Here is a 24,485-nt window from a genome sequence, read left to right on the forward strand (position 1 = left end):
AGCACAGGGTGGCGCAGTGAGGCGAACCCCACGCAGAGCTAATTTGGACCAGCACGACCCGATGGGGTGCACAGTTTGGTATTTTGGCAGACCGACGTGCGCTGAGGTGGGAGTGGCGTTGAAGCAGGGGGAGGGGTCGACAGATTCAGCTTGGCGCAGTGACATTTTCGTGCCAAAAGGCTTCGCCGAGGTGCGCTCAAAGCTCGCCACCTGAAACCAGGTCTACTTTCAGCGCGAGGCGGAGCGCAGCCGGCGTAGTGGAAGTTTGGCTGACCGGAGGGCAGTGCACACACGTCACCAAAACCTCACAATCAGCACAAACGGTGCCAATCTCCTTTGATCTGACATCATATGTGACGGGACAGTCAATATGGAGATAAGTTTATGTGCTGATTGAGACAGTAGCATTTAATAGTGGTTTTTGTCGGTATTTATTGCATTGTTACTGTGCCTGACATTCTGGAAACCTGCCTGTGAGGTTTTGGTAACGTGTGCGCACTGCTCGCTGGTCTCCTGGGCTCCACTCCGCCTGCAGCAGTAGACCTCCATGTCAGTTGTGTAAACTTTCATTATGCCTTCGCGCAGCGCATTTTAAAGGCGAGGACAGGACATTTGATTGGTTTAAAGTGAATCGGCTGTGTCAAACCCACTCCACGCCTTCTCTCCTCCCCTGCGCTGGTAGGAGGAACGGCGCAGTACTTGCGCCACAGCGCACGGTGTACCAAAGCTGCAAAATCCACTTGGCCTCACCCAGTCTGCAAAAACAGAGCCCCTAATGTTGTGCAAAAGTGTCATTTAAACCTCCTCCTGTTATATTAGACAAGAGTGGCACTTCTTCCTATATTCAGAGAATCTCTAATACAGGGAGAAGTGCCACTCTCCTCTAACTTCCGGTTCTCGGAAACACGTCTCTGTCCATGGGAGGGCGCTCGTGGGCGAGTGCAGAATGAATGGGAGTCTATGGGGATACACCCCTAAAAATCCACTTTTCTCTGGAAATAATTTTTTGTCAAACAATTTGAATACTGTTTTCAAAAGGGGGGCTAAAAAAATACACTCAGCTGAATATTGGATTTTTTAAGTTCACCCATCTGTTCTAAAAAGTGTGATGACGTCACACATTTCATATGGCGAGAGGCGCTGCTTTACGGCGATTTCCAGAGAGCAGACGGAGACACTCGAGACACTTTGGCCAGAGCCCGTCTGCGCTGTATTAGACATTCTCTGTATACACAAATATCAACTTTGATAGAAAAGTCCTCCTTAAGAGTGGGGTTTCCAGATTCTCTTGGTCTTCAGGTGCCATCAGGTGGGATCCCTGGTCGTAAACAGCCGCAAGTCCCTCACTGACCAATCAGCATTCATTAGCAAATGCTAGCGTGTTATAGCCAACAACAGCCCAACCTGTAGGAAACTGAAAGGATATAAGTTCTCGCTAATTTCACTTTTAACCAATAATCCATACTGAATTTTCAGAAACTACAACAGTATTTGCGATTTTTCAACCATAAACAGGTGTAAGAGACAAATTTAGCCTTCTAGCTCCATAGAGCCCCATTCATTCTGCACTCGCCCGCCATCACCCACAGTAGAATTTCAGTGGAACTGCAACCAAGTTCGATACAATGGGGGTTAATGGAGAGTGGCAAAGCTCGTTGTAAGAAAGGCTATTGGAGCAGCCAATCAGAAGACTCGACTGCATCACGTGATCAAAGAGAATTCCCGAATCTGCGGGACTTTCATGTTCCTGCGGTCCAGAGAGCGGTGTGGTCATATTAGTATCCTTAAGCTGTTCTGGTTATGTGAAATTGGTGTTCGTGCGTCCATGAGGATAGGTAAGTCACCTAGGCTGCCATACTTACCTTATTTACCCTTAAGTTAATGGATGTGCTCTGTATATAGTTAAAATCTGTGTAAAGTGATTTATTGTGGTCAGTTCGCCATTGCCAATTAGCTACATGCTATGAGCCGAGCTCACTGGACGTTATGCCCACTGCTGGCGCCGTGGCGCCCTCAGCCCACTAGGGGGCAGTGCAGGATTGTGCCATTGCAGGAATGCACTGTTCAGCTGCATGACTATACATGTTGAATATATTTTGAGTGTGTGTGTGTGTGTGTGTGTGTCAGTTTTGGATAATAATAGTTAAGATTAGTTACAGTTAATTATTATTCATTTTTATCACAGTAATTGTTAATTGTCTTAGTTACAGCATGTTAATATTGTCATTATACTAATTGTGTCTATGGTTTTTGCTTAATTTGTGACAGAACCACATGCACCTACACATACCAATTGACTGTCACCTGTACCTGTAACCTGGTGCAACTGTTGATTGCTGTCTGCTGGACCAAGTTAATAAATCTTTGAAAAAGGAAACAGGATTCATAATTGTGTTTTGACCGACACCCAGGGGCGAATGTTATTCAGCTATACAGCATCTACAGTCCTTTGCTAGTCCTCAGCTACACTCGTCGTAGACGGACTCTGATAAAGCCTCAGGCAACCGACTCCTAGTCTCGCGATATCCGATCCACAACCCTACAATCGATTCATCTAAGGATTCATGGCTGATTTGTATCAATTGAGGAGTCTGCTACCGACATATCCATATCTCTCACCTGTAAAATCGGTTATCCGGCCATATCGGTTAATCGTTCCCAACCCTAGTTAAAATACAAGATTGTAGAAAGCATGACGACTGCAATCGAAAACATCTGCGAATGTATCGCCATCGAAATTGATATGGGAAAGAAGAAGAGCATCATAGTAAGCTGTGTCTATAGAGCTCCGGATTCTAATATTGAAGAGTTTAAAATGCCTTCGAAGCCATGATTCCAAACACCGAGCAAAAGGTATTATTCTTATATGTGGGAATTACAATATAGACTGTCTTAACCCTAATAGACTATCAGTGATTGATGAATTTATGGATGCAATGTATAGTAGGGGCTTATACCCCAGTATAACCAAACCAAGTCGAATTACTACCCAATCAGCAACTGTCATAGATACTATATTTACTAATAATTTAATAAATAACCAAGAGAGTGGATTATTAATTAATGATATTACTGACCATCTGCCAGTGTTTGCTATTTATGAATGTGAGCTCAAGTGTGTAGACAAAAGAAATATATATATATGCCGAGGAGATTAAGAACAGAGGAAACTTTAAACAAATTTAGGCATTACTTATCAGTTCATGACTGGAGCAACGTCTATGGAAAAGAGGATGTTGATTCAGCCTATAATTCCTTCATACATGATTTCTTGACAATATACCACAAAAACTGTCCAATACAACATAGAAAAACCTCGAAAGGACTAGAAAACCCCTGGATTGCAAAGGGTCTGTTGAATGCCTGCAAGAAAAAGAATAGTTGTTGAGTTGTTGAGTACTTTTATTGTCCGAATCTCTTCTGAAATTTTTCTTGCGTCCAAGACACTTGTTTCTCGTGGCAAAACAACAGATACCAGATAACATACATATACACACATACATATAACATATAACATAAGACACCCATCAGACATATAATGTGCTACAGTAGCGGTTTTAGGCATGGGCGAAGCGGGCGGCATTTTTTTATGTCACGTGGGGGGGCCCCACGAGCACCAAAAAAATAAATAAATAAATAAATTTTAAAAAATCATCAGCACCGCGGAGCGGTTTTCTGTCCCCGGTATGCACGTCATCACATTGAAATACGACAAAAGGCATGTTCCAATGTCATCATAAATCAGTGTAGTTCAAATACATTCATCATGTCTTTTAACTAAAAGATGTTTTTGGTCCTTTTAATCAGACATGGGATGTTTATTTACCTTGACAGTTTCGGAGGTAACTTCCTCCTCCTTCAGAAAGGTCCAACTGACAGCCGGAGCGGCACCTGGCAGATCTGGCAGACCAGACCTGACCGGGTGGCCGCGCACCGCGCGGTGCCGCAGCCGGTGCTGGCGCGGTGCCAGCCGGCGCCAGGTCTGCTGGATTTCTGCGCACACAGACTGCTGTACTTTCATTATAAACCGACTTTTGTTTATATGCAGTTGCAGCAGCACAACGGACATGGACGGGCGCAAGGCAGTATATAGACTGATGTGCCATTTTTTGTAAATGTAGGGCCCAAACTAGCAGAGGAGATACCTTTGCTACAAGGGGGAGATGCTACACAATTTTTGGGCGAAAGAAACCCGGAAACTATTTTCCTGAGAGAAACTGACACAAGTGAAGTAACTGACATAGTTAGAAATTTTAAAAATAAAACTTCAATGGACTGTGATGGCATTGATATTTCATTAATTAAACAAGTAATCATAGAAATAGCAGACCCTATAGTATATATCTGTAATCTCTCATTGAGACTGGGTTCTTTCCTCAATAAAATGAAAACCGCAAGTGATTCCCATCTTTAAAGCTGGCGAACATAATCTCTTCACCAATTATAGACCAATCTCCCTGCTTCCCCAGCTCTCCAAAATTTGAGAAAAAATATTTGCTGTTAGATTGGATAGTTTTCTGGATAAATATGACTTACTCACAGACAGTCAGTATGGATTTAGAAATAATCGATCAACATCATTAGCTTTATTAGATCTTGCTGAAGAACTAACCAGCTGTCATGTCCTAGAAATTATTACGTATGTTATTTTGTTAGGTTTTGTTGTGTCATGTCTTTGACGTTATGTGTTTTGTTATGTCTTGTCTCGTGACTTCCTGTTTTATTTTGATATCCCACTCTCCTCTTGTGTCAGGTCACTTGCCCTTCCCCTTGTGTGTTTCCCTCTAGTCTGATTGTCTGCCACGCCCTGATTGTTTCCACCTGTTCCCCATTACCTTGTGTGTATCTATAGTCCGTGTTTCCCTTTGTCCTGTGCGAGTTCGTCCTGCTTCGTCTTGTTTGGTCCTGCTTTGTCATGTTTGTCCTGCTTTGTCACGCCAAGTCAAGTCAAGTTTCGTCAAGTCTTGTCAGGTTATGTATTTTGCTTTGTTACTTTGTTTGGTCATAGTTTTGTTCTCAAGTCTTTGATTTTTGTCTTGCCTTTGTTTTCTAGTATTCCTCGTTAAGAGTGATTTTCTGTTGCTACTTTTGTCATAGAGAATTTTCAGTTGTTACTTTGTATTGATATTTAAGTTGTTACTTTCTTATTAAAAGACTGTTTAGTTCAACTCTTGTGTGAGTCGTGCGATTGGGTTCAATCCTTGTAGTCATAGTTCTGACAGAACGAACTGGCCATTCTGAACCCAGCCGACTCAGATCAGTTTTAACATGGATCCAGCTGATCGAGGCCAACTATATATCAATATTGTCAATTTGGATGTGTCTGTTGAGAGCCTCAGGGAGGCTCAGCCCCACCAGGTGGCTGATCGCGTGAAAAGGATCACTAAACAACTGGTATGGTTCAGGGAGAGGCCTTGGGCGGGACTAGTTGCTCCCTGCTTAGGAGATGTTTTTGAAAGACTTGACGAGGTCCTGCGGAACGCCTTGTCAGAGTCTCCAGTTTCCTCCCAGCCTGCATCACAGTCTCAAGCCACGAGCCCCAGCAGCCAAGTGAGTCAAGCCACCAGTCCTAGCAGCCCAGCTACCTGCCATAGCAGTCCTAGCAGCCTAGCTAGCCCAGTTACCAGTCCCAGTAGCCTAGCTACCAGTCCAAGCAGCCCAGCTACCAGCCATAGCAGCCCTAGCAGCCTAGCTAGCCCAGCTACCACCCATAGCAGCCCTAGCAACCTAGCTAGCCCAGCTACTACTCCCAGCAGCCTAGCTAACCCAGCTACCAGTCCCAGTAGTCCAAGCAGCCTAGCTAGCCTAGCTGCCAGTCCCAGCAGCCAAGCTACTAGCCATAGCAGCCAAGCTGCTAGCCTAGCAGGCCCAGCTACTAGCCTCTGCGGCCTAGCAGGCCCAGCTACTAGCCTTAGCAGCCGAGCAGTACCTGTCCCAGTTCCCAGAACCAGATTGGCTGCCCCAGTCCCAGTTCCCAGGGTCAGACAGGTTGCTCCGGTCCATGTCACTGTCACAGTACCTCGAACCCAAGTGGCTGCCCCGGTCCCAGTTCCCAGGTCCAGACTGGCTGCTCCAGTCCATGTCACAGTTTGCCAAGCCCGACCGGCTGTTCCGGACCCGGTCTGGGTTCCTGCCCCAGTACCCCGAACCGGACTGGCTGCACCTGTCCCAGTGCCCCGAGCCAGACTGGGTGTCCCAGCCACTGCCCTTGTCCCAGTTCCCCGTATCAGACTGGCTGCCCAGGTTCCTGTCACAGTTCCCCAAGCCGGACCTACTGTCCCAGTCCATGTCACAGTCACAGTACCTCGAGCCCGACTGGCTGTCCCGGCCCCAGTCCATGTCACAGTTCCCCGAGCCCGACTGGCTGCCCAGACCCCAGTCCCTGTTCAAGTTCCTGGAGTGGACATTGCCGCTGCCCGGCGGCCTGGAGTGGACGTTGCCGCTGCCCGGCGGCCTGGAGTGGACGTTGCCGCTGCCCGGCGGTCCCGAGCCCACGTTGCCGTCGCCGCTGCCCGGCGGTCCCGAGTCCACGTTGCCGTCGCCGCTGCCCGGCGGTCCCGAGTCCACGTCGCCGCTGCCCTGCGGTCCCGAGTCCACGTCGCCGCTGCCCTGCGGTCCCGAGTCCACGTCGCCGCTGCCCTGCGGTCCCGAGTCCACGTCGCCGCTGCCCTGCGGTCCAGAGTCCACGTCGCCGCTGCCCTGCGGTCCAGAGTCCATGTTGCCGCTGTCCTGCGGTCCAGAGTTCACCCTGCTGCTTCCGCTGCCTGGCGGTCCCAAGTCTGCACTGCAGGACGTTATGGTCGCTCTGCGGTGTGGTCCCGCCCGCGCTGCAGCCATCCGGGGTGGGTCCGCCTTGGCCGCCAGCACTCTGGCCGTCCGCCAGAGCGCCACCTCGTCCATGGTTCCCATCGCCCTGGCCGTCCGCCAGAGCACCGCCTCGTCCATGGTTCCCTGCGCCCTGGCCGTCCGCCAGAGCACCGCCTCGTCCATGGTTCCCTGCGCCCTGGCCGTCCACCAGAGCACCGCCTCGTCCATGGTTCCCTGCGCCCTGGCCGTCCGCCAGAGCACCGCCTCGTCCATGGTTCCCTGCGCCCTGGCCGTCCGCCAGAGCACCGCCTCGTCCATGGTTCCCTGCGCCCTGGCCGTCCGCCAGAGCACCGCCTCGTCCATGGTTCCCAGCGCCCTGGCCGTCCGCCAGAGCATCGCCTCGTCCATGGATCCCTGCGCCCTGGTCGTCCGCCAGAGCACCACCTAGTCCATGGATCCTTGCGCCCTGGTCGTCTGCTAGAGCACCGCCTCGTCCACAGACTTCTGCGCTGGAGAATTTTGTTTTGTTTTGCCTAACATTTAAATCAAGTGGTGGAATTGCCGCAGGAGTTTCCTCCTGCTCAACACGGTGTCGTTTGGTGAAAAAGCCAAGTAAGCTGCTCTGTTTCGCTACAATAAACTCCGTCTCCGTCTCTCTTTTTTTCTCTTTACCTGTACACATTTCTTTCTTCCCGAGTCTGGGTGGGACCGTTTGCGCGCAAACTAACTCATTCATTTCACTGGGTCACATGCTGATGACCAGTGTCGCTAGTTACTCAAAAAAGTAATACATTACATATTACATATTACTCTCAAAAATAGTAATGCCTTACTTTACTTTACTTTAGAAAGTAACTGCTTATATTACTAGTTATATTACTAGTTACATTTTTTTCTTAATTACTCTATAATTGCCTGAGATGCATCAGATGGAGGGAGAACAGACAAAGGAGGAGTGTTCTTTAGAGTCTTTATTACGCCAACAACAGACTGGCCTAGCCAGTACTGGTATAGGTATGAATGCAACAAGTGTACTTGTGCAATCAAGTACAAACAAATATTAAATTCCTTAATGTAAACCAGGGCTCTCAAGTTCAGAGTGAGATTATGGCGGTGGTGGCTGCGGCGGTGGGGTAGGCTATTTTAGGCTACTACTAAAAAAGAGTGTGTTTTTAATGTTAAAGACTAAAATCTTAATGAGAATGCACACAAATGAAATAGAAATTACCTTAAATTAACTGAGGTAACAAATAAACAACACTTTATTTATTTAATGATTACGTTGTTATAGCAATAAAAGGTGAAAATGATATGTTATTAATGATCGAACAAAAATGACGAGGGTGCATCAGTAATTATTTCACCTGAGGGTTGACAGAGTACGTTTTACAGTAACAATATGTTAAATTATTATTTGTTTTAACAATGTAAATTACTTATCAAACAGACCTAACAATTCAGCTACCAATGAATGAGCAGTAGTATGCATGTGATAACATAGATTGAAAAATAAGCCGAAGTGATACCTCTTTTCTGAATAGACAAGCTAAGCCAGTGTGCTGCTGTTAGCCAGTGAAAAAAGAGCGGAGTGGCACCTCTTAGCTTTGTTACAAAATCTATGTCAGTGCGCTGCTGTACCCTGGAAAGTTTCTTTGCCTTTTGGACTCGGTTTCCCGTTTTATTTGGCTAATTCCGCGATTCCATCCGTGATTGCAGAAATTATAGGGCCCTACCACTGTTATTAAAAAATAAAAAATAAAAAAATGAAAAAAAAATAGCAGCGCAACTTGGTGGGCGTTATCCTGGTAATTTCTCTGCCTGAGAAATACAAGGTGTGGCACGTGAGCGTGTGAACGGGTTGAAATGCCTGTGTCTCACGCCCAGTGCGTGAGACTTGAGAGCCCTCTGTGTGCGTTGTGTGTGATGAATGATGTGTATGACTGGCAAATGTAACGCAAGTAGAGCAAGTAACTAGCTCGGGAAAACTGTAATAATATTACCATTTTCAGAGAAGTAATGCCTTACACTACTAGTTACTGAAAAAAGTAATATTATTACAGTGACGCGTTACTTTGTAACGCGTTATACCCAACACTGCTGATGACGCAGCCAAGGGGCGGGCGCTCACGTATGATAGAAAGCTGCTGATTGACTTTAATCCCGAAAACATATTCTTCTGATTGGGTGGGCCTGGCTTAAAATGGGTGGGCCCAGGCCCACCCCGGCCCATTGCTGGCGCTGCCTATGTCCCGACCAGGTTAGTTTCATGGAGTCTGTTACTGCGGTAACTGACCGAGAGCTTAAGTTACCTCCCTCTGTGAAACAGGCTGGAGTTATCCCTCTTTCACTTATTTCAGTTATCCCTCGTTCACTCCATTTTAACGTCAGCTCCGATTAATGTGGCTAAGCAGCAAAAGTAACGACAGTAAGCAGTCACATTAAGGCTGAACAGAGTTATAGAATCACCTTTTCAGGCTGTTATTAATTTACCTCTGAAATAAAGACCACAGTTTTCACAGATGTATTGATTCATGAAATGTTCATTTCAGTTTCACACATTAATTAAATCAATGGCCCAGGAATCTCATAAAGACTAAACAAATTAATAACGGTTAATAGGCTAATAAATAACTGATAACATTAACACATTAATAACAAGAACAAAGTTATAGCTGCACATCTCCGTGGGAAATCTGACAGGTACTGTCCGTGGTGCTGAATCTGCCTCAGCAGGTACTGTCCGTGGTGCTGAATCTGCTTAGGCTGGCACTGTAGGATTTTTCACGGAATCTCCGTGGAAAATCCTAATAATTTTGTTTAAAATAACAGACGGCAGAACTAATACGCCACGCCAAAACTCGCCTGCTGACTGAATGAATGAGGAAATTACCGTGTAATAATAATAATACCGTGTGCGGCTGAAAGAGGGTGGACACAGAGAGAAACTCGAGGTTTTATGAGAAAAACATGGACCCGACCAGGTTAGTTTCATGGAGTCTGTTACTGCGGTAACTGACCGAGAGCTGAAGTTACCTCCTTCTGCGAAACAGGCTGGAGTTACCCCTCTTTCTCTGCTTTGACTTACCTCCCTTTGTGAAACGGAGTTTTCACTAAACCTGGTTTGGGAAGCGGACCCCAGGACCATGGACAGTGCAGCTTCCTTGCATTGACAGTTCTTTGTGCTTAATTTCTGCTGAGTTTTCTTTGCCTCATTTTTAATTTTGTGACCTGAATTGAATTTTGGTTTAAATGGGTGTGTTGCTGCTTTGATGAAGCCTAATTTGATGAAGTTTTAAATTAATTTTTGAAATATTTCGTTAAGAAATATTTCATGAGTAATATAGTTGTCTTTGTCAAATTTTATTTGGCATTAGTAAATAATTATGCACATTTACAGATATTTTACATGATATGAGTGATAACACGTGTTATAAAGGCTATTTGGCACAATAGGTGTGCCTTGAGATTTTTACTTGTCCTTTAGTGTGCCATGGGCACAAAAAGTTTTGCGTGCGTGCAAAACATTGCTTTGCTTCAAAGCCACCAACATGAGCAGAAATTCAATTCATTTTGGGTCGGGATTCCCTTTTTTTACCCGTCGGGATTTTCTTGCATCCATGATAACCTGAGAAATTGACTGCTTGGGGCACAGCGGCCAAACTGGCCGTGAGGGGTGCAATTATTTTCAGGGCACTACGGCCACAGCGAGGAGCAACGACGGCCATGGCCGTCTTGGCCGTGGTATAATTCCCACCCTGGTGGAGTCGTATCCTAATTTCTGCGTTTCTCTTTCCAAAGAAAATAAACGTTCCATAAGTAAGAAACAAGATCGTCCTGTGTTTAGTTTTGTCTGTCAAAGACATTTTTCTCTTTTCTTGGAGTAAAAACAAAACAAACGGATTTGTAGTGCCTGTAATATTTTATTCCATCCGGGAATCAAACCGTCAACCTCTGCCTTTGTGTTTCCTGCCGACTGATCGCTCCTTGGTGTTTGTGCTTGCAGGTTCCTGGTGAAGCTGCAGGAGTTCAACTACCAGCTCAAAGTCAAGGCCTTGTTTGATAAGTAAGCTGATCCAGGGTCAGAGGCTTTCTGTCTTTGTTTGTTATTGTGATGCGTTTGATCACATGTCTAACTGATCTGGTTTTGCCTCCTCAGGGATGTAGCAGACAAGAAAGGGTACGAGCCAAAATCATTTCATACATATTTATTTATTTCATGTTTATTTGGTACATTTAATGTTTTATTTATTTATTTTTACTGAATACAGTGTTTATATCATTAAGCTAATTTGCAGTGTGTCCCTCAGTGAGCATTTGATTAAATATTAAAATATATATTTATATATATATTTGAATGTGTATGCAGTTTGGTAAATTTAAACAAATGCATGTTTTGTCTTTTTCCTTGAATGACAAAAGTGCACTGCTGTGTACTGCTCAGAATGCTGCTCAAAGTACTGCTGTGTACCTCTGAAAGTACTACTGTGTACCTCTGAAAGTACTGCTGTGTACCTCTGAAAGTACTGCTGTGTAGCTCTGAAAGTACTGCTGTGTAGCTCTGAAAGTACTGCTGTGTACCTCTGAAAGTACTGCTGTGTACCTCTGAAAGTACTACTACTGTGTACCTCTGAAAGTACTACTGTGTAGCTCTGAAAGTACTACTGTTACTGTGTACCTCTGAAAGTACTGCTGTGTACCTCTGAAAGTACTGCTGTGTACCTCTGAAAGTACTACTGTGTACTGCTTTGAAAGGACGGTGCCAGTTCATTTCAACCTGGGCTTCATTTTGTTCTTGTCTTTTGTCGATGAGACGATAAAACCTCCGTTTCGCCACATTAGACGGAAAATAAAACACGCTGCAAGAAAACCTGCTCCTGACCAGGTCTCATCTTCAAATCTCAGTTTTAATCCAACAAGGCTGTGAGGTAATCCCACTGGTTTCCAGAAGTTTCTCAAGTCAAGTGTAATTGTCTGGAGCCTTGAGGCTGATCTGCTGTGTTCTGCCTCGGTTCAGCACATCTGCACTTGGACTGTGTCGAGCTGTGCAGCTGCTGAGAGTCCAGACAGCGCCTCCTGCTGTTCACGAGCGAACAGGAGGAGGCGCTGAGGAGCAGCAGAGCAGCAGTGGTGCTCCTTAAACTGTCAAACCAGGAGAACAAAGCCCAGCTTGACTTTCACTGCCGCTCTGCCGTCTGTACTCTGCCTTTTATTCTGCATTTCAAATCATTTTTTCTCCGTCTCATTTCCTTCCTGCCTTCCTGCTTCAGACCAACAATCTGCTCCAATTGACAGACTTTGACACTGAGGTAGAGTTAAAGGGATATTTCACCCATTTTGAAAACATATTGCATGATATAACTAACTACTAAGTAGTTAGTAACTAATTACTAACCTTTTTAGTGTGAATGTAGATAAGTAGTTATAGTTATAGTTTTAAGTTTTTAAGTTTACAGTCTTGTTTGTCTAGATCTACCCGGTCTCACGGTAGTTTGTGATACAGTCACCAAGTTTAATGTGCAGTTGTTGTATCCATGACCTTGAATTGTCCTTTTTTTGGTGACAGCACAACTTTCAAAGTCGTCTTCAGGCATGAAACACAACCTCCAGCTGAGGGAGTGTGTCATGCCTGAAGCTAACGCATCGTGAGGTCCTATAAAGTCCAGACTTTATTTTTTAGCATCTATTTTCAAAGTGCCATTTTAATCTTAAGCGCTGAGAATTCATTTAAAGTCCCCATGAGACGACGTCACATGACCTCTACTTCCTGTCAAACAGAGCGTCTTAAACAGGGAGCCTTTCTCAGTTGGCATTCTTGTCTGTTCTTGTGAAACGTCGTCAGTCCTGCTCCAATTCAAGTTCACATCTGACCAAGTTTGGTCCAAATTCCCGGATGTGTCCTTGCTCCGGCCCTTTTAGCGAGGATGCATCGGTCGGTGACTTATGTGGACTTGGAACAGCCAGGTATCCCAGCATGCATTTCGCATCAACCAGCGGCGATGGCAGCAACACCGGAGGAGAGAACTCAGAACTGTAAAACTGATAATTGAGAACATGAAGACGAGAACGAGGCAGAGCTGTAGTCATTATTTTAACATCAAGAGTAGCTCTCTGAGCTGTAGGCTGTCATTTATTTAAATTAAATTAGTTAAATAAAATGGAATTTATTCATACGAAACGGAGGAGGCAGAGTAGTGTTTATATCATTTTTCTTTTTTATTATAAACACTAGAGGATATCTGGTTATATATTAAATATTGCCAAGACAGTTGAGATGCAGAGTCATCAAGTTGCTGCTGTTCCAGTCCGTCCTCCAAGTCTGTTCTCCGAGTTGACCTTGACCTTGACCTTGACCTTGATGTCGACAAGTCCCAACTTCAGAGCTCACAAGTTGAGAAACGCCCAACGACTTCACCCTGCACCAAATTAAACTTTTATCCAATTAAACTTTCACAAAACTCCAAACCTCCTCTCATCCAGCAGTCCCTTCAAAATAAAAGTCTCTTTCGCTCTTAAACTGAGATCCTGTTGTTTTGCACTTGTGAATGATCCTCCCCTGCACCAAGTCCTGCCCAGACTTCCTGTTTTGACAGGAAATACATCAAATCAAGAAAATAAGAGCCCCAATTCCCAACACTGGAGACTAAAATAGCACTTTGAGAAGCTTGAAAATAAATATGTGCCCAGTGTTCAGTTTCATAAACATTATGTAACATTCACGTTTCTGAAGCTTAACCAAGATAGCACCTTCTGCTGAAGGATAATTCACTATGAAAGTGAATTATGACATGAATTAAATTTGCGTCCAAATGCACAAATTACCGTGAGACAGGGCTGCATCCCATTATTTATGAAACAGCACTTTACATATGGAATTAATCTGTCGTGCAGCAAATCACTTTTTTTTTTCTTTCATCAATTGATCGCTTCATCCATCAAAAGTTTGACTTAAGAGAATCAGAAGCTGGAAGATCTCAGTTTGTGAGACTTTAACCAGGAAAATGTTGGCATTTTTACCAAAAATGACAGTAAAGCTATCAAAATCCTCATTGCTTCATTTTCTGTTGATCATGTTGTGGCTTTTTTTTTTTTTTTTTTTTTTTTTTTTTTTTACAAGAGCAGAAAAGACAGATTTACCTCGGATGATGTTCTTAAAGTTAACATTTATAGGTTTTTATTTTTGTTTCTGTGTTCTCGTCTGTGCAGATGAGTGCCGACTTCGAGGAAGGAGGTTTGGACCAAAACTGAAGGAAGAGGCTGCGAGTTGTTTTAAATCCTGATCTACGTTTTTATGAGGGGCCTTTATTTTGGTAACAGTATGTGCAGGATTATTCTTCAGGACAGCTGAGATCAGCTGGGTCACGGCTCCTTCATTATGATGGAGAAAAAAAAATTACAGAGCCGGGGAATATTCCAAGAATATTCCAAGATAAAAATTTCTGAGGTTAAAGTCAGAAATTTACTGTGAAAAAACTCACAAATTTATGAGACAAAAAACTTGGCAAAATAGTTTTTCTTAGCCCTTTTTTCGGAAACTGTATAATCTAAGAATTCACAAGTTTATCCTCATAAATGTGTGGGTTTTTTCTCATAAATTTGCCACTTTAATCTCAGGGAATAGCCAAGTGTTTTTTCTCGTAATATTTTTCTTTCTTTCTACAATGGCCCAAATATGCCATCGTCCCTAATGTGCTCACTTCAGAAAAAAGAGATAATCCAGAATGAATGAATGTAATGCACTTCTGTAACAGAGAGAATTTTTTCTCCTGAAATTATTTTTTACGATTATTTTAACTTCCTCCTCTGCCCTCTCCAAACCTGCCTGTACCTACGACTGTGTTTTCTTGCTGTATATACATATATGTGTTATTGTATAAATAATGTGAAGTCTGTCAGTGCACCTTCCTCACACATTGTGTTGATTTCAGCGACGTGGAGAACGCTGACTCTGCTGTTGCTGCTACATTAAAAAAAACACAAATGATCATACAGAGTCAGTCTTATTGCTACCTTAAGGGAAGAAGTCAATGTTGAAGAAAATCTGCTTTTCAGAGTAAAAACAACTATGTCCCATCACTCCCATGTAGCGATAGCTCCCCCTACAGGCCATTGTTAGATTTATTTAAATCTCGATTTGAGGTTCCTTTAAATGGTTCCTCCTGTCATCTCAAACATAAGCCACAGAGCGACAGTGTCATACATATTCTGCATCTGCGCCGCTGAAGCTACATCACATCAGCTTCACTTTTTCAAGATTGGCAAAACTCTCCATGGAAACTCCACCAGTGACTCTCAGCTCAAAGGCCTCCGGTGCTGCAGTGCACAGATCATCCACCAGGGGGCAGAAGAGATGTATCAGATTATATTCATGGGGCGTTTCAGGAAAGAAGATCATCTCCCAGATGTGGATGTCAGAAACTCATGAAGCAAATATGATGCACTTGGCGTTAGAGTTTGATCGTTTTTTTTTTTTTTTGTTTGTTTGTTTGTTTGTTTATCTTAAAGCTGAATTCTGATTATGTTTTTAACCTGTGTGTGTGTATGCAGCAGGAGTTAATGTTGCTTTTGCTCATCACAACAATAACAGTTCTATTCCAGTCGGCTCAGATCCGTTCTGTTTTGTCCAGTGTTCTTCTATTCAGATCAGATCTGCTCCACTCGCTTCACTTCTATTCTAGTCAGATGGGTTCTGTTATATTCAAGTCAGATGTTCTACTCAGGGAAGTTCTATGCTAGTCTGTTCAGTTCCTCTCTATTCTGTTCAGTTCTGTTCACTGGTCTGACCCTAAGAGCTACGCAAAGGCAAAACACACATACACATTACACACGTTATTTTTAAAAAACATTTTATTTGGGATGGTGAATCAGTTTATTAAAATTCTGTCAGTTCAATAGTTATTTCAAGTTGTTTTATAGAGATCCAACAGATACTGGCTCAGAACATGCACCAAGATCTCCCCCCAGAGCGAGCACAGGGAGACAGTGGCAAGGAAAAACCCTTTTAACACACAGAGAGAGAGAGAGAGAGAGAGAGAGAGAGAGAGAGAGAGAGAGAGAGAGAGATTCCGCTGTTCTACCTATCTAAGCTATCTCTGTCCGTCGGCGGCTTCCTCCTGGGGGGACACCGTGCTGTGGAGAGAGCAGAAAGTCCACGGTTACATCATATCTGGAAACAGCTGCAGAAGGTGCATTCACGGATCACATGTATTAAATCAGCTGATGCACAATGATGGAAAAAGTCCAGGTTTGTAAAGCTGCGCCGCGGCTCGTCCGGCAGACGCACAGAGCCCGTGTTCAAAGCACAGCTCAACCAAAGCCAACTCTCTGAAAACAAGGTAAAAAAAAATAAAAAAATCTCATTGTCACCAAGTCATTCGTAAGAGCAGCAGAGGGATGCAGGCGGGAGCTGCTGAATTCTCCCATGAGCCCGATGAGGACGTGAATGCAGCACAGTGAACGCAGTGAAAGTGAAACTTTGGTTGAAGGTTTGGACGAGCCGCGACCAGGAGGCTCATCTTCATCATTAATGTTGGACTGTCTCACTGTCATGATGTAGAAGAGCTGCACACGTTCGGACGGCAGGAGAGGATTTCTGTTTATCTTTGGCTTCAAGTCCAAGAAGAAATAATGAAAGAAAGAAAGGAAAAAAGAAAAAAACGTCCGCTTCTGCTGTGAGTCTCTACTTTTGTCTGACGCCATTTTCAAGCTGCATTTTTTCACTGTTGAGTTCATCTGTTAGAAATAAATGTTAAAAACAAAGCAGTGTTCATTTTCTTAGTGGTGATAAAAAAATAAAAAAAAATCTCATCAGGCGTGTAAAAGACTGTCTAGTATTATCCGACTGGATATAATAGGGAAGGCTGGGTCATGGAATTGTGGAATGGTGGGAACATTTAAACACAGGGATTCAAGAGCCGTTTAACCATTTATTGAGCAATGGATAACAGGGGGGTAGATGGATGGATGGATGATTTCTATACAAAATAACAAAGCTTCAATGCATTGCTACACACACCAATTAAATTCAGTTTTAAATAAATATGATGCTTACATTTTAATGCATCCACAATGAAAGGAGAGGCCTGGGCTTTCTTTATCATAACCCTCAGGAGTCTGATCACAAACAAAGACAAATCAGCAATAAATAACAGATACTGTTATATAAACTTAAAACTTGAATTCTTAATCATTATATTCACAGTAATTCACTCTTTTGAGTACAAACAAAGTCTTTGTGTAATTAGCAAGACGTTAATAAAAAAAAAAAAAAATGAGATCAGTATCAAGAATGACCAAAAAAAATTAATTAAAATTAAAAAATATAACATACATTTGCAAAATAACCCTTTTGGAATTGAAGAAGAAAATAACAACAAAAAATGTATTCTATATATAGACTTAATATAAAATAGCAACAAAATAACTGATGTTTCCACAAAAATATGTTGAAACACACATTATTTATGTGCAGCTGCACTGACTCCATTTAATACAGTGAATGCCTGCTCCATATACAGTTGTGCTCATAAGTTTACATACCCTGGAGGAATTTATGATTTTTTGGCCATATTTCAGAGAATATCAATAAAAAGAGAAAAACTTTTCTGTCACTCATGGTTAGTGGTCAGGTGAAGCCATTTATTGTCAAACAACTGTCTTTACTCTTTTTAAATCATAATGACAACAGAAACTACCTAAATGACCCTGATCAAAAGTTTACATACCCTGGAGATTTAGGCCTGATAACACGCACGCAAGTTGACACAAACAGGTTTGAATGGCTACTAAAGGTAACCATCCTCACCTGTGACCTGTTGGCTTGTAATCAGTGTGTGTGTATAAAAGGTCAATGAGTTTCTGGGCTCTTGACAGACCCTTACATCTTTCATCCATTGCTGCACTGACGCTTCTGGATTCTGAGTCATGGGGAAAGCAAAAGAATTGTCAAAGGATCTGCGGGAAAAGGTAATTGAACTGTATAAAACAGGAAAGGGATATAAAAAGATATCCAAGGAATTGAGAATGCCAATCAGCAGTGTTCAAACTCTAATTAAGAAGTGGAAAATGAGGGGTTCTGTTGAAACCAAACCACGATCAGGTAGACCAACAAAAATTTCAGCCACAACTGCCAGGAAAATTGTTCGGGATGCAAAGAAAAACCCCCAAATAACTTCAGGTGAAATACAGGACTCTCTGAAAAAAAGTGGTGTGGCTGTTTCAAGATGCACAATAAGGAGGCACTTGAAGAAAAATGGGTTGCATGGTCGAGTCGCCAGAAGAAAGCCATTCCTATGCAAATGTCACAAAGCATCCCCCTTACAATATGCCAAACAGCACAGAGACAAACCTCAGAACTTCTGGAACAAAGTTATTTGGAGTGATGAGACCAAAATTGAACTTTTTGGCCATAACCATAAACGTTACATTTGGAGAGGAGTCGTCAAGGCCTATGATGAACGGTACACCATTCCTACTGTGAAACACGGAGGTGGATGGCTGATGTTTTGGGGATGTGTGAGCTACAAAGACACAGGACACTTGGTCAAAATTGATGGCAGGATGAATGCAGCATGTTATCAGAAAATACTGGAGGAAAATTTGCACTCATCAGCCAGGAAGCTGCGCATTGGACGTACTTGGATGTTCCAACATGACAACGGTCCAAAACACAAGGCCAAGTTGACCTGTCATTGGCTTCAGCAGAATAAAGTGAAGGTTCTGGAGTGGCAATCTCAGTCTCCTGACCTCAATATCATTGAGCCACTCTGGGGAGATCTCAAACGTGCAGTTCATGCAAGACAGCCTAAGAATCTACAGGAACTGGAGGCTTTTTGCCAAGAAGAATGGGCAGCTTTACCGTCTGAGAAAATACAGAGCCTCATCCATAACTACACCAAAAGACTTCAAGCTATCATTGATGTTAAAGGTGGAAATACACGGTATTAACAAGTGGGGTATGTAAACTTTTGATCAGGGTCATTTGGGTAGTTTCTGTTGTCGTTATGGTTTAAAAAGAGCAAACACAGCTGTTTCAAAATAAATGGCTTCACCCGACCACTAACTATGTGTGAAAGAAAAGTTTTTCTCTTATCATTCATATTCTCTGAAATATGGCCAAAAAATCATAAATTCTTCCAGGGTATGTAAACTTATTAGCACAACTGTATCATCCCTGTGGTGTATGTGTGTGTGTGTGTGTGTGTGTGTGTGTGTTTGCACTTCTTAGACTGACTTAAATCAGAAGATGAGTGACAGTGTGGAGGAAGAGGAGGACAGAGCAAAGTCTGCAGTGTCCAGCTGTCTGTCCATGAAGAGCGACCGGTCTAAAGGAGATACTCCATTCTTCAGTGCTGAACCTGGAGCTTTAGACACAAAGTAAGACAGCTGTCAGACTGTGAGCCTGATGGAATATGATGACATGAGATTATATAGCAGAGCAAGTAGAGAGGAGATCAAGAAAAGAGAAAAAGAGAGAAATGACTGCTCCCTGCTCTGCAATCCAGCTGTTCAACCAAAACACATCTGGGTCTGTGCTGTTTTCCACAAACTGTGATGCTGTTTGATGTTTTGCACCAAAACACCTGAGAACATTTCCACTTGCACCTGCACTCACAAGTTCTCCACACACCTGAGTCTGAAGTTTAGATTCACATTGACTGACAGAGAAATCTGATCCTGTGCTGCTCAGACTGATGTGCATGTGATGCACCATGACTCACGTCACACACACACACACACACACACACACACACACACACACACACACAGAGAGAGTGCGGCAGTGAGCAGTGGTGCCCATGACTTGAGTTAAAGTGTAGATCCTCCTGGTCAAATATTACTGCTCTGCCAGTGGAAGCTGCTCAGTCAAATGTTTTACCAGAGTTAAAGTAATTTCTTTTAAAAATACTTCATTATTCAAAAGTACATTTTCATTTCAACATCAAGGGAAAAAACACAAGGTTCAACACATTGCTGTATTATTATCACAATGCATTTACAGAACCTGAGAACTCTCTGGAAAAAATATTGTTTCTAACTTTGGCTAAATTTGAGCTTTTTTTTGTGTGTGTGTGAATGAAAGTGGGTTATCTGCGCAGCCACGGCTCTCCCCTTTGCAGACATGCCCACCTTCTGCTAATCCCATGCAGTTTGGGCCCCAAAGCCTGCAGTCCACATGTGTTCTTGTGGCCTGTTGTAAAATGGTGTGTGTGTGTGCAGACTGGGGCCTAAACAGTCTTGGAGCTGCATCAGTTGGCTTTGACTGGAAAGCTGAGACTCTTGTGGATTCAATGAGCCACATTTGATTCCTGTGTGATGATTTTGGCCCCCATAGCAGCCATTTCACTGCAGGCAGAGCATTTTGTCAAACTGGACGTCGCTGGAGAACATGACCTCTAGTGACCTCTAGGAGAATCACAGCCTCATCAAACTTTACACACACAAACTAGAGAGCGAGGCCGTTCAGAGGAGCTCTGCTTCTGCAGCTGGACTGACAGGAAGGGCCAGTTTCTGACACGTTTACACAACAAGGATAAGAGGATACTTAAGAATCACAATATGTATTGATCGGCTCCCAGGTGTCATGATAGTATCGGATCAGGAGATAGGCATATTGTCCCAGCCTGAGTGTTGTAATACCTGACTTCTGGTCCTGGAACCAGACAGGAGCACTGGGACCCAGCATGAAAACCCAGCACGTATTGTGGAGATTCTTTGTTTTTGTTGCTAGTCAACTTTTCTTTCACAGAATGACAATGAAAACTAGAGGATATAAAGTTTCTGAAGAAACTTTGATGTGCTTGCCTTGCGAGCGCCTGGACATGTGCTAAATCAGCAGCCCTATGCTGTTTGTGGGTTGTGTAGTGTTGTGGCTCTTGCCCAGGTGGGGAGTTGAACCCTGGTCTCCTGCATGGCAGGCAGAGACACTATCCACTGTGCCACTGGGGCTTGTGTGGGCGGAGCCAGAAATGAGGCTCTATGAAGCACACAGCATGAGTGATAGTGCTGCTTCTGTGAAAAATCACCTAAAAGTAGTGGTAAAAAAAATGCTTTTTTGTCAATGATAGTAAGTCCGAGCAGAAAATAAAATGTACCATGAGAAAGGCAAGGCTTTGGGCTTTCAAACGGTGTCAAAATTATTTTCCAACTCCCAAAAATGGCCGAGAAACGGCGAGTTGAAAAAGTGTGTGTTTCTGCTTCTCTCCCGAGACTTTGCATCCCAGATATAATGGGAGTCTATGGGGGAGAGAGCTGGCACTCCTGCCTCGTTAAGGGTCACAGTTTAAAAAGTTGAAGGTACTTTGCTTTTGTATTTGCATTTTTCAAAGCACAACTATTTTTCCTACAATTTGATCCCAAATTTATGCATGTGGAGTGAAAATTGTGGCCAGCAGAGCAAGTTTAAGACAAAGGTTTTAGGCGAATTTTCAGGGCTGCTCCACTCTAGCCGCTCAGGAATGCCAGGAATGCCACTCTAGCTCAACTCCATTAGTGTGTATTGCGTCTGGAATTCCGATTTCAAACTGGAATTGCGGAAAAACGGAATGTCGGATCGGTCTGAAAATCGAAACCCTGCTTCTTCTCAATAAGACGCACGTTTTTCGTATTTGGTGCGTGGACGCAGGTCCAAAGCTCTGGGCCCTGGAGCCTTCCAAAGTTTTGGCCATTCATTTTCTATGGCCGAAATTTTCAGGAAAATTGGAATTTTGAGAATTCCGTGAGTCGGATTCCTTATAAAAGTAATAGCACACTATTCCCGATCGGGCCGCACATTTTCCCAATTCATTGTGTGGGCCTGAAATGAAAGCTGTAGGAGGAGTTACGGTCCAAAAAAACGGGGTAAAGAAAGAAATCCAAAAGTCGAATAACGTAAGTGTGCAAGCAAACAGCTTGCCCACTAATAAATATGCAAGATTTTAAGATGTGTTGCCTTTTCAAGGCAAGCACATAAAAAACAACATGAGTTGTCAAGCTCTTGGATTGCTGTATTTGTCATAATCTGCAGAAACTCAAAGTGGACATCATGCTGCTTACATGGACATTTAGTCTTGTAAATACTATCTTAATTGCATTAATATTAGAATATTGTAGTCCATGTAAATGTAGTCACAGAAAGTGACATAAGAGACCCCTTATGACATTTTATAGAAGATTTTAAGATTTCAGTTAAAATGTAATGTTGTCTAAACACAAACAAACTGCTTTCATCTCCACAGGGACAGGAAGAGGAGTCGAGGTGATGTGAAGGAGCAGCTGTCCTGCTGTGCTTTGTGTCAGGAGCTCCTGAGGGATCCAGTCTCCACCAGCTGTGGACACTGGTTCTGCAGATGGTGCATCACTTCATACTGGGACCAGTCTGATCCATCAGGAGATGCTGCCTGTCCCCAGTGTGGAGAAAGATCCAGAACAAGACCTGGACTGCAGACACCCAGTCAAACCAGCCCAGTGGATGGCAGTCTGCAGGAGGTTTTAGACAAGCATAAGATCAGTCTGAGGAGGAGATGTGAATTTGTGACAGAAGGAACTGGTGCAGCAGGAACTGGAACCCCCCTCAACAGGATCTACACTGAGCTCTACATCACACAGGGACGGAGGGAAGAGGTTAATACCCAACATGAGGTGTGGCAGCTAGAGACAGCATCCAAGACGGAGACGCTCCATGACACTCCAATCAAGTGCCACGACATCTTTAAACCCTTACCTGGCCAAGACACACACATCAGAGTAGTTGTGACGCAGGGCATTGCCGGGATTGGAAAAACCTTCTCAGTGCAGAAGTTCACTCTGGACTGGGCAGAGGGCTCGGAAAACCAACATGTCAGTCTGGTGGTTCTGCTTTCGTTCCGGGAGCTGAACTTGATCAAAGATGAGCGCTACAGTCTTCTCCAGCTGCTCCGTGTTTTCCATCCAACATTACAGACGGTCACAGCAGAGAAGCTCGCCGTCTGTACAGTCGTGTTCATCTTCGACGGCCTGGATGAAAGCAGGTTTTTATTGGATTTCCAGAACAATGAGGTCGTGTCTGATGTCACACAGGCATCATCAGTAGACGTGCTGTTGACAAACCTCATCAAGGGGAATCTGCTTCCCTCGGCTCTCCTCTGGATAACTTCCAGACCTGCGGCGGCCAATCAGATCCCTCCTACATGTGTCGACAGGGTAACAGAAGTGCGAGGGTTCACTGACCCCCAGAAGGAGGAGTACTTCAGGAGGAGGTCCAGTGATGAGGAGCTGTGCAGCAGAATCGTCTCACACATCAAGGCGTCCAGGAGCCTCCACATCATGTGCCACATCCCAGTCTTCTGCTGGATCACTGCTACAGTTCTGGAGCACATGTTGACTACAGACCAGAGAGGAGAGCTGCCCAAGAGCCTGACTGACATGTACTCACACTTCCTGCTGGTTCAGACACAGAGGAAGAAGCACAAGTACCATGAGAGACATGACAGGAGTCAGCAGGAGCTGATGGAGACTGACAGGGAAGTTCTTCTGAAGCTGGGCAGGCTGGCGTTTGAACATCTGGAGAAAGGCAACCTGATGTTCTACCAAGAAGACCTGGAGGAGTGTGGTCTTGATGTCACAGAGGCCTTGGTGTACTCAGGAGTGTGCACAGAGATCTTCAAAAGCGAGTGTGTGCTCTTCCAGAGAAAAGTCTACAGCTTTGTTCATCTGAGCATTCAGGAGTTTCTGGCTGCAGTCTACATCTTCCACTGCTTCACCAACAGGAACACAGAGGTACTGGCCAGAGTCATGAAGAGAAAATGTGATGACAAAAAGCCATCGTTGGATGTCTTCCTGGAGAGAGTCATGTCTGAAGCCCTGTTGAGAATGAATGGTCACCTGGACCTCTTTGTCCGTTTCCTTCATGGCCTCTCACTGGAGTCCAACCAGAGGCTCTTAGGAGGCCTGCTGGATCGGACAGAGAGCAGACCAGAAGACATCCAGAGAGTCATCAACAACCTGAAGGAGATGAACACCTACAGTGCCTCACCTGAAAGAGGCATCAACATCTTCCACTGTCTGATGGAGATGAACGACCTCTCAGTACATCAGGACATCCAAGAGTTCCTGAAGTCAGAGAACAGATCAGAGAAGGAACTCTCTGTGATCCAGTGCTCAGCTCTGGCCTACATGCTGCAGATGTCAGAGGAGGTTCTGGATGAGTTGGACCTGAAGGCGTACAACACATCAGATGAGGGACGATTGAGACTGATCCCAGCTGTGAGGAACTGCAGGAAGGCTCGGTTAGTCCTGATGTCAAATCAACATTATGTGTAGAGCTGCTTCCATACCTGACACCATCAGAAATACATTAAAGATATGTAGTTCTCTAAATATTCAGGATAAAGGATTGATTCTGTCAGAAAAAAAATGTACTTCAGGCAGTCCAGGGTAAAAGGAGGCAACATGATGGTGATGCCCATAGCAGCTCACCCCTACAATACTTCAAAATCAGAAGCAAGTTTTTGCTGTGTAATTGAACTTGAACATCAGGTTTCTACTGCTTGGTTTCTTCTGTATCTGAAGGAAACTGAATCAGGTCAACTGGACTTGGCTTCATCAGTTCATGCTGTTCACTAGACCAGACTGGTAGTCTGACTACCAGTCTGGTCTAGTGAACAATGATGTTACTGCTCAGGCAACAATGGAAAAATAAACATGACTTGTAACAAATAATCTGG

The 24,485-nt window shown here is 44.0% G+C and overlaps 1 protein-coding gene across 1 annotated transcript in view; it reads left to right on the forward strand.

Moving 5' to 3' along the window:
• The window catches only part of stat1a (signal transducer and activator of transcription 1a), a 59,526-nt gene extending 44,735 nt beyond the window's left edge, over nucleotides 1-14,791 (forward strand). The window contains exon 23 of the mRNA XM_030067852.1: nucleotides 14,011-14,791. Coding sequence (XP_029923712.1) covers nucleotides 14,011-14,052 — 42 coding nt within the window. The 3' untranslated portion in view covers nucleotides 14,053-14,791. The remainder of the gene's footprint in view (nucleotides 1-14,010) is intronic.
• The last annotated feature ends 9,694 nt before the right edge of the window (nucleotides 14,792-24,485 follow it).

This window comes from Myripristis murdjan, chromosome 2, assembly GCF_902150065.1.
Source record: "Myripristis murdjan chromosome 2, fMyrMur1.1, whole genome shotgun sequence".
In the NCBI taxonomy this organism is placed as follows: domain Eukaryota; kingdom Metazoa; phylum Chordata; class Actinopteri; order Holocentriformes; family Holocentridae; genus Myripristis; species Myripristis murdjan.